Raw genomic sequence first — 11078 nt, forward strand, 5'->3', positions numbered from 1 at the left:
GCAAAAATTTCTATCCACGCAAAGATAAAGTTTCTTTCGTTTCCAAAAAATATTAGTTACCCTCCTTTCTTTATTACTTTATAATAATTATTTAAATACTCACACACATCTTTCATTTCGTTAACCCCACTACACTAAACCAACTTTTCTTTTCTTTTCTTTCACCTATAGCCCTCCAAAACTATCACTGTTTTTCTTATACCCAAAATCCAACAAACAAATAAAAAATATGAGCACCATTTTCATTCATTTCCTAATTATTATATCCTCAAACTTATTATTATTCCAAAATCCATCATTAGTTTCATCCCAAATTTTAACCCCATTCTTTAGTAGCAATGGAAGATGGCATCTTTTGCACGAGAGCATCGGCATATCAGCCATGCACATGCAACTTCTACGTAACAACAAGGTCATCATCTACGACCGGACCGATTTCGGCCAATCAAACATCTCTCTCCCCGGCGGGATATGCCGGGTCGACCCTGCCGATACCGCCCTACAAGTCGACTGCACCGCCCACTCCGTCCTCTACGACGTCGCATCCAACACCCTCCGCCCTCTCACAGTCCAAACTGATTTGTGGTGCTCTTCCGGAGCTGTTCTCCCCAACGGAACCCTAATCCAAACCGGTGGTTTCAACGATGGAGATCATGTTGTGCGTGTTTTCAGCCCCTGTGTCAACGACATCTGTGATTGGATTGAATTTCCAAACTATTTAACCGAACGAAGATGGTACGCTACCAACCAGCTTTTACCCAATGGTGAGATAATCATAATAGGAGGGAGACGACAGTTTAATTATGAGTTTTTCCCGAAGAGAAATAACTCTCTCTTTGAGCTTGATTTTCTTAGAGAAACTTCAGATACTGATGAGAATAACTTGTACCCTTTTGTCCACTTATTACCGGACGGAAACTTGTTCATCTTCGCCAACATAAGATCGATATTATTCGACTACAATCGAAATATTGTGATCAAGGAGTTTCCTCCGATCCCGAACGGCGAACCACGTAACTATCCGAGCTCAGGCTCGTCGGTTTTGCTTCCTTTAGACGAGAACAATGGCTCCGAAATGGTAGTAGAAATCATGATCTGCGGCGGCGCACCGAGGCATTCCCATCGACAAGCCATGGAAGGACATTTTGTGGAGGCGCTGAGTAGTTGTGGAAGACTAAGACTGAGTGACCAAAACCCTAGATGGGACGTGGAGTACATGCCCATATCTCGAGTCATGAGCGATATGGTAATTCTACCCTCCGGTGACGTCATCATAATCAACGGCGCCCAACGAGGCACCGCCGGGTGGGAGGCCGGAGAAGATCCGGTGACCACGCCAATCCTTTACAACCCCACCGGCGAGCGTAACCAACGATTTTCGGCCATGGAATCGTCGCCTCGGCCAAGACTGTATCACTCGACGGCGGTTTTGTTACCGGACGGGAGGGTTTTGATCGGCGGTAGCAATCCTCACGTGTACTATAATTTTACGGGAGTAAAGTATCCGACGGATTTAAGCCTGGAGTCGTTTTCGCCGCCGTACTTGTCGGTAGAGTACAGGCTGATACGGCCGAGAATTGTGGTGGCGAGTGAGAGTGTAGGGTACGGGGAAATAGTGACTGTGATTTTCACGGTGGGGGAATATACGACAGTGGATTCGTTGTCGTTTATGATGATAGCGCCGTCGTTTAATACGCACTCGTTTGGAATGAATCAGAGGATGGTGGTGATGAGGGTGGTGAGCGTGGAGAGGATTACGGCGTACGCTTATAATGCAAGCGTGGTGGGTCCTTCGACGGCGGAGATTGCTCCGCCGGGATATTATATGCTGTTTGTGGTGCATTCTCATATACCTAGTCACAGTACGTGGCTCAAGTTGCAGTGACAATATTGATACACACTTTATATTTTTATATGTACTCATGTCATGTTTTGATTGTACAAGAGGTTGTTTTTTTTAAAAAATCATATACGATAGTGTTCGTGATGTTTTCTTATATATTATATTTTTAGTGGATGCAGAACTGGTTATTTAGTTTTCTCAAACAAAAAAATACATTTACTAGTATTCTTTTAAATTGTAGTGGTAATATTTTTTATACTACTATAGAAGTTTTGTTTTATGTTGGTTCTTAACTTAGTGAAAAAAAATACGTACTTGTATTGGTTGTAATTTGAAGAAAAAGACAAATGTTTGTAGTTAATGTGATAAAAAAAAATAGGGAAAAGTTGATAATTTCCAACAATTTTTAAGAGTAGTTAATTAAAACTATAAACTAAATATATTTAGTTAAATTTTATTTATTATTATCATGAAATTTTTCAAATTATTCTTATTTTGAGCACATGATTCTAAATATTCTTGTAGTATGTATTATATGTGTTATATTATAATTAAATTGAAAATATATTCTAATTAATGTATTATATATATATATATGATAACTATATTTATAGGATTGCATTAAATCTATAAAAAAAAAATTATTATTTAAAATATTGCTTAAATTTTAAATTATAACTCTTAAAATTTAAATAGTGTAAACAATCATTTAAAAATTCAACCTCAAACTTAAAATCAAACCATATTGAGGTAACAAAACAGGCTACAGCCAGTATTTTTTACACTATTTTATCTTTGTGGGACCTAAGTTCTCATGTAAGTATGTCAGAGAAAATTGTACCACTTAGTCAGACTTTTATCGTTAAACAATATTATTTAATTTTTAAATATGGGCGTTACTCGACCTGCAGCCGTACTAAATAGGACATTATCATAGTCCTAAATATAATTAAGCATGGATGTGAGTTGTTAATTAGACTATTTTATCTCTTGTGAAAGTATAATTTTTTTAAAAGAAAAACTGACAATTCTGCCTAATTTTCCAACAACACTGAAATCTTCATCATTTATTTTCTTTCATCAGAATATCTCCACCGTTTGTTTAATTTTTTTGTAATAACGTTTGCACGTATATATAAGTCGGTTTAGTTCTGTTCTTGTCTTATTCACGAAGAAAGTAATTGTTTTTGGTTTTATATGTTTCTTTCTTTCTTTTTCTTTTTTGGACATTTTACTTCTTTTTTCACATTTTACACAGTTTTATTTTATTTTTATTTTTATAGTTTTTGTGTAATTATCAATTTATTTTCTTGTCATATCATGTTATAAAATTTTAATTTTATTTTTTAAAATTTTGATTTGATTATACTACATGCCAAAAATATTTATATATATTGATTTTTTAAGGAATAAAAAAAAATATATTTGTCTTTATAAATCTTAAGGATTTTGTTGAATTATTTTTTACTTCGTTATAAATTTGAACATGAAAATTAAATATAAAAAAATGAACCTTTACCCTATATACGTTCATTTATCATGTTTTTTTTTTCATTTTTACTTTATATTTTTTTTCTTCTCATTTTTATTTTCAATTATACGATTTATACATTTTATTTATTTCATTTTTACTGCTTCTCTTTGCCACGTCATTTCTTATTCTATGTTTATCTATTTTTAGAAAGCTTACTATACTCCAATTTGTGGAAACTTTGAACCATACTCTTCTTCTTTCGGTTGGTTATTCATCATCGTGAATTATGAGTTTTGAATCATTATATGTGTAAAAATTTGAATTTAACTCTTTAGTCTTTATTCTTCTTTGTTGGGATAGTTCACAATTTCAATAATGAGTATAGGGTAGTCTTCGTTTTGTGCTTTGAAACTACTTTTGATGTTTGTTTTAGAAAGCTTAGAGGGTCTCTAATTGAGTCAAATTGGTGATGTATTGCTAAAATATAGTTCACATTACAAAAAAGTTTCTCAAATGGTATGCCAAAAACTATGTCAAATTTGGTACATCCTAAAAGCGAAGCTAAATTTGGCACACAATATAGCATGATGTATATTTTACATCATCATAAATGCTATATTTTTTTATTTACTTTTATGCAATTTTGATTATTTAATTATTATCTTTATCTATCACCATTAAACACTAGAATTTTTTATTTTATTATTTTATTATTATCTTTAACTATCAACAATAAAATATAAAGTAAAATTATTATTTTTTTTGTATATTTTCAATAAATATCAAATAAGCATTAATTTTACCATCAACATTTACAATTATATATTGGAGTATAGTACTAAAAATTGTGCCAAATATATCACATATTGATTTTTATTATGTTAAATACAGCACAATATTTACATCTTACATTAGAGATGGTCTTAGTCTTATAAAAAAAAATTCTTTTTGCTTGAAGAAGCCATAAAGAGAGTATTTTACATATATCAACCCATATCATGTCTCACTTTTTGAGTCTCTTGAACAATATTTTAGAGGCACTTTTTTCCTCGTTGGTCTTCCCTTCTTAACTAGAATATTTATTAGTTGGTTTAATAGAGTTGTTGGGTCTCATTGAGTCCTCCATTTTAGTACTCAAACTTTTGTTGTTAATTGATGTCATAACCTCACAGGAAAAATCAAAGCTTATTGGTTGACATTTTTCTTTTTAAGAAGAGCATTGTTTAGCTACATAATAACTGAGTCTATATATCTATGAGTATATCTAGAAGAAAATAATATTTGGTTGAATAGATCAATTGAAGTGTGTGTTTGTGAAATGACACACTAGTCAGAAATTGTTAGGCTAAGTTTAGCCTACTTTTTAAGTGTCTTGATCATTTTCTTTTTAATGGTTTATGTGTTTTTGGAGCAGATTTATGCTTGTTTTGCTTGATTTCATATTTAAGCATATGTTTTGGGCATTTGGAGTGGATTGTGGAGAAAATATGCTAAAATGAAGGGTTATTCAAGTTTTGCTTAAATTTTATTAGGGCCGCGGCGTAAGAATTAGCACCGCGGCGCTCATGTGTTTTACAGCCGCAGTGAGGAACGATCACAAATTGGGAGCCGATGTCCGAGACTGAATTAGGGTTGAGGCGCAACTTTTAGCGCCGCGGCGCAGGAATTGGTGCCGCAGCGTGATGTCTGTACGTGTTAGATTTTTTAGGGCAATTTCGTCATTTTGGGAGAAAAATAGAATTAGGTCTTCGTTTTTGGGGATATTCAAACTGCTCTAAACCTAGAAAAAGGAGAAAAAGAATATGGGAGCAAGCGTTGGCAGATCGTGACAATCCCAACTAGTTTCTTCTCTTCTCTCTTTATTTTTCTGCTTTTGATTATGTTTATTTTTTAATCAGTTAAGAACATGTTAATGGAGATTATGAACTAAACTCCAATTTAGGGTTTTTAATGGAGATTGTCTGAAGCTTTCTATGGATTAATGCAATTTCGATATTTTTTCTTTCTTCTATTGATATGTGATTTATTCATATTTGTGCTCAATACATGTTTTAGATTGGCCACCTTTGACATGATCTATGATTCTACTATGAAATCTTAAAAGTGAATATTATGAATGCTCTAATTGAATAAACATAAGTTTTGATGCAAAACGAAAGTATTTGTGTAGCTTGTGTGGCTTTAGATTATTGTTTAATGTTGATTGCTTGTATAATTTATCTCAGAAATGCAGTATTTTACCTTGCAATTTAGTACATTTATGTCTTAATAGGAATATTGGTAATTTTATAATCTACCATCACATTAGAAGAAGAAGAAAAATTATTTTGCATTATTGAAATAGGAAGTGGAAGCAATTGAAATTAATTTCCCTATATTTCATTTCTTGATTGAATCTTGTTTATTGTTTTGTTATTTATTTATTGCTTAGATTATTTAGTTTAACAATTCATTTTTCGATAGCCAAATAGAAACAAAAATTTGTACTTAGCTACAGTCCTTGTGGGAATGATCTCACTCACGTGAGTTATTACTTGGGAAACGATACGTATACTTGCGTGTTGAATTTTTGCAACAAGTTTTTTGCGCCGTTGCCGGGGACTGCATTAGCTAATAATGAAATAATTGAATTTTATTCTAATTTGGTATTTCTTTTCAATTTCACTAATTCTGTCATTGTCTAAATTTTTCTCATCTCAGGTACAGGTAGTTTATGCAACGTCTAGGACCTGCTGCAAGAGTGCATGTTGATCCTGAAATAGAGATGACCTGTAGACTGAACAGAAAGGGCAAGAGATTGGAAAGAAGAGTTGAAACTGAATGAAGGGTTGAAATAGAAATGGCAGATCCGATAAATGGTAATAATGGGGGTGATGTTGAAGACCAAGCTAATGGCCAGGATCAACCTGCCAGAACCTTGAGGGATTATGTATTGCCCACCATTACAGGGGTTCAGTCTTGCAACAGACCACCCACTGTAGATGCCAATAATTTTGAGATAAAACCTGCCATTTTGCAAATGGTTCAATCTACTGTTCAGTTTGGGGGACTACCAACTAAAGACCCAAACATGCATCTTGCTAATTTCGTTGAGCTCTGTCAGACATTCAAGATTAATGGAGTTAGTGATGATGCAATCAGACTTAGATTATTTCCATTTTCTCTGAGGGAGCGAGCCAAGAGTTGGTTGGTATCTTTGCCACCTAACTCAATCAATACATGGAATGACCTTGCACTGAAGTTTCTCTCCAAGTTCTTTCCCCCAGCTAAGCTGAGGGGGGAGATCAACAATTTCTACCAACTGGATAATGAATCTTTATGTGAGGCGTGGGAGAGATTTAATGATCTGATAAGGAAGTGCCCGCATCATGGGATAGAGAGATGGATGTTAGTCCATAACTTTTATAATGGGTTGTGTGGTACCACTCGCACACTCATTGATGCAGTAGCTAGTAGGGCATTTATGAGGAAGAGCGCCAATGAGGCGTATGATTTGTTAGAAGAAATGGACATTAATAATCAACAGTGTCCAAGTGAGAGAGGTAACTCGAAGAAAGTGGTTGGTTTGCATAAGATTGATGCAATATCTAAGTTAATTGCTCAGGTTGAGGCTTTGACTAAACAGTTGCAAGGTAGTACAATGACAGCCCCCGTGATGCAAGCTCAGACTATGTGTGAATTGTGTGAAGGTCCTCATGCGTATGAAAAATGCCAATACGCGGATGTAAATAATATGCCATTGGAACAAGCTCAAGCCATTGGGAATTTTCCTCGTCAAAATAACAACAACAACCCTTATTCAAACTTTTTTAACCAAGGTAACTATCAATAGAGTTTCAGGCCTCAACAACAACCACCTCAACTGCCTATGAAACAACAACAGAATCTTGTGAGACAGCCTGATACCCAGTCTGATGTTCTTAATCAATTCATGACTGAGACGCGGTCTTCTATAAGAAATTTGGAGACTCAGATAGGGAAATTGGCTACTCTTATGGCCAACCGTGCTCAAGGTAACCTGCCTAGCACCACTGAAGTCAATCCAAAAGAACAGTGCCAGGCTATTACATTGAGAAGTGGGAATAAATATGAAGGGGCAAGTGTGGAACAGTCAAATGAAGACAAGGTTCAGGATCAACAGGAACAGGGCGTAGTGGAAAAGAAGCAAGGTGAAAACAAGGTTACTGAAGACCTCCCAACCAAAGAAGCTACACCACAAGTGAGCATAGACCACCACATCAAGATTCCCTACCCACAAAGGCTCTGTAAGAACAACCTTCATAAGCAATTCTCAAAGTTCCTTGAAATATTCAAGAAATTGCATATCAATATCCCATTTGCAGAGGCCTTGGAGCAAATGCCAAGGTATGTTAAATTCATGAAGGATATTTTGGCCAAGAAAAGGAAGTTGGAGGAATATAAGACAGTGGCACTTACTGAGGAGTGCAATGCAATCTTGCAGTAGAAACTACCTCCCAAGCTTAAATATCCGGGTAGTTTCAATATTCCATGTTTTATAGGGGGCTCAGTCGAAACAAAAGCTTTATGTGATTTAGGGGCAAGTGTGAATCTAATGCCTCTATCTATTTTTCGAAGGCTAAAATTGGGAGAAGCTCGCCCTACAACGGTTTCCTTACAGATGGCGGATCGCTCCATTAAGCATCCTCGTGGAGTGATAGAGGATGTCTTGGTGAAGGTGGGTAAATTTACTTTTCCCGCTGATTTCATAATTCTTGACATGGAGGAAGATGAAAACATTCCCATTATTTTGGAAAGACCATTCTTAGCCACAGGACGATCTTTAATCGATGTACAAAAGGGGGAGTTAAGGTTGCGAGTCCAAAATGAGGAAATAAGTTTTAATGTCTTTGCAGCAACTGAAATTCCTACCTGTTGTAGAGTTGATGTGGTGAATGATTGTCAAGAATCAATTGGTAAAGAGAAGAAGAAGACCAAAGAACGATTTCGAACAGTTACATCATATGAAAAGATTATTGGGTGGCAAGTTTAAAGGTTTCGATGACATTGGGGATAATTTCAATATTCTCAACAGTAGAAGGGAATTTTCCTCGTATGACACGATGGCTCTTAAGGATGCAAGGGGTGGACTTGACCCAAGTTGAAGGTATAGAGAAGTGAGCGTCTAGCTAAAGACGTTAAATAAAGCGCTGTTGGGAGGCACCCCAAATCTTTTAATTTAATTTTAGTTTTGAAGTATGAACAATTTGGTTTTTACTTTTATTTTATTTTATTTTTATTTTTTGTTTTCAGTTTTTATTTTTAATTAGACTTTGTTTAGTTTTTTTTAGTTATTTTTAGTTTTGGGATTGTAATGTTGAATCGTGCAATACGTGAAAAAAAAAAAACATTAGAGCCGCAGCACTGAAGACTGGAGCCACGGCGGTACATTGGGAATTCCTTTTAAGGCTCATTCGAGTAAGTTCTCTTCTATTGGGTTTTCATGTTCACATTGGGGACAATGTGAAATAAATTTTGGGGGAGGGGTTTACTTTTCTGTTTTAGTTTAGTTTAGTTAAAATTTTGTTGTTTTAGTTGTTGTGTGTGTCAAAAGTTAAGCCGATGATATGAATAATTGTCGTTTGTTGTCACTTGTAAAATGTAGATTGTGTTTAACTGTATGTATTATTTGATTACTCTTTGGATTAATTTTGATGCCTTTTGGAAATTTTAGTATATGTTGCAAATGTGAATAAGTGGATTGTGTTATACATGTGTTACTTGGGTTTGAGGTATGAATTGATGAATAGGATAGAACTTGCATTGCTTGCCTTTTGAGACGAAATCCTTGATGACATGTGATTTGGAATATGATTTAGGCAATCTTTTAGAACGTTTGGGCCTTTCAAGCTTACCCTTATCATTATTAACCCTAGTTTGCCTATTTTTGTCTTAACTTGTTTAATTGATTGTTTAACCACTTCATTAAAAAATATGTACCAATTATTATTTTTCCTTGTCCTGTGAATTATGTCATAAGCTTAGAAATAAGTTTGAGGGAACGAATTGTAATTGGGTAAAAATTATTTGTATGATGGGTGAACGATGTAATTTCTTGATTGAGACAAGTGTAAAATGTAAAAGTACTTGCAACATCACTAAATTTTGATATTTTTCTTCTAAAAAAAACAAAGAGAAAAAAAATGTGATAAATAATTAAATAAAGTGATGTTGGAGCATTGGTTATGAGTTCTCAATCGATGGAAAGTGGGTGAATTAGGGGATGGTAATTGAATGCAATGTGGGTTGTTTGATTGGTTTTTGATATGCTTATGGTATAATGAAGCCTAAATGTCTTTTTATCTACCTTTACCTAAGCCAAAATGTTATGAACCTTTGAAGTCTTTTTGATTCCATAACATGTGTTGTTGACATTAGTGGAGAAAGGTAAGTGAGCAAGCTTATTGAATATTGGTTAGTGGACTATTGGAATGAGTGGGGCATGTACGGTGTTATCTAATTATTCATTTTTTATTTGCAAGGTATAATATAATTTCCAATTGAGGCATTCAGATTAATTGTTGGAGTTATTGAATTGAAATTCTAATTGTTCAACAGTTGAAGTTTTGTGAGTGATGACGGCGTGGTTTAAATAAGACTGGAGGCTTAACTTATCATGTCTATTTGTTTTATTTAATGTGTCGTTTTCTTACTCGAGGACGAGTAAAAAGCAAGTTTGGGGGAGTTTGTTATGCTAAGTTTAGCCTACTTTTTAAGTGTCTTGATCATTGTCTTTTTAATGTTTTATGTGTTTTTGGAGCAGATTTATGCTTGTTTTGCTTGATTTCAGGTTTAAGCATATGTTTTGGGCATTTGGAGTGGATTGTGGAGAAAATATGCTAAATTGAAGGGTTATTCAAGTTTTGCTAAAATTGTATTAGGGTTGCGGAGCAAGAATTAGCGTCGCGGCGCTAATGTGTTTTACAGCCGCGGCGAGGAACGATCACAGATTGGGAGCCGATGTCCCAGACTGAATTAGGGTCGCGACGCAGCTTTTAGCGCCGCGGCACTAGGGTGTATTTGAGTCACAGTGAGCCCATTTTCCAGAAAACCAAGACATCTCAATTTCAGAGTGGCACCGCAGCGCAAGAATTGGCGTCGCGACGCTGATGTCCGTATGTGTCAGAATTTCAAGGGCAATTTCGTCATTTTAGGAGAAAAATAGAGTTAGGTCTTCGTTTTAATGAGAGGGAGTCGCGATTTTGGGGATATTCAAACTGCTCTAAACCTAGAATAAGGAGAAAAAGAAGATGGGAGCAAGCATTGGCGGATCGTGACAATCCCAACTAGTTTCTTCTCTTCTCTCTTTATTTTTTTGCTTTTGATTATGTTTGTTTTTGAATCAGTTAAGAACATGTTAATGGAGATTATGAACTAAACTCCAATTTAGAGTTTTTAATGGAGATTTTCTGAAGCTTTATATGGATTAATGCAATTTCGATATTTTTTCTTTCTTCTATTGATATGTGATTTATTCATATTTGTGCTCAATACATGTTTTAGATTGGTCACCTTTTACATGATCTATGATTCTAATATGAAATCTTAAAAGTGAATATTAGGAATGCTCTAATTGAATAAACATAAGTTTTGATGCAAATTGAAAGTATTTGTGTAGCTTGTGTGGCTTTAGACTATTGCTTAATGCTAATTGCTTATGTAATTTATCTCAGACATGCAGTATTTTACCTTGCAATTTAGTACATTTATGTCTTAATAGGAATATTGGTAATTTTATAATCT

General features: G+C 34.7%; 2 protein-coding genes and 1 non-coding gene across 3 annotated transcripts; 2 read left to right on the forward strand and 1 right to left on the reverse strand.

Annotated features, from left to right (window-relative positions):
- Window positions 1–367: 367 nt before the first annotated feature.
- Window positions 368–1937, forward strand: LOC133805328 (aldehyde oxidase GLOX). The gene has a single exon (XM_062243485.1). It carries the CDS (start codon window positions 383–385, stop codon window positions 1883–1885), a length of 1503 nt encoding a protein of 500 aa, XP_062099469.1. The 5' UTR covers window positions 368–382; the 3' UTR covers window positions 1886–1937.
- Window positions 1938–6156: 4219 nt separating this feature from the next.
- Window positions 6157–7782, forward strand: LOC133805475 (uncharacterized). Its single transcript, XM_062243663.1, has 2 exons — window positions 6157–7041; window positions 7150–7782. Exons 1-2 carry the CDS (start codon window positions 6157–6159, stop codon window positions 7780–7782), a joined length of 1518 nt encoding a protein of 505 aa, XP_062099647.1.
- LOC133807693 (small nucleolar RNA R71) lies at window positions 6586–6692 on the reverse strand. Its single transcript, XR_009879593.1, has one exon. It is a non-coding gene; the product is annotated as a small nucleolar RNA R71 (small nucleolar RNA).
- Window positions 7783–11078: the final 3296 nt, after the last annotated feature.

This window comes from Humulus lupulus, chromosome X (assembly GCF_963169125.1).
Source record: "Humulus lupulus chromosome X, drHumLupu1.1, whole genome shotgun sequence".
NCBI lineage: Eukaryota > Viridiplantae > Streptophyta > Magnoliopsida > Rosales > Cannabaceae > Humulus > Humulus lupulus.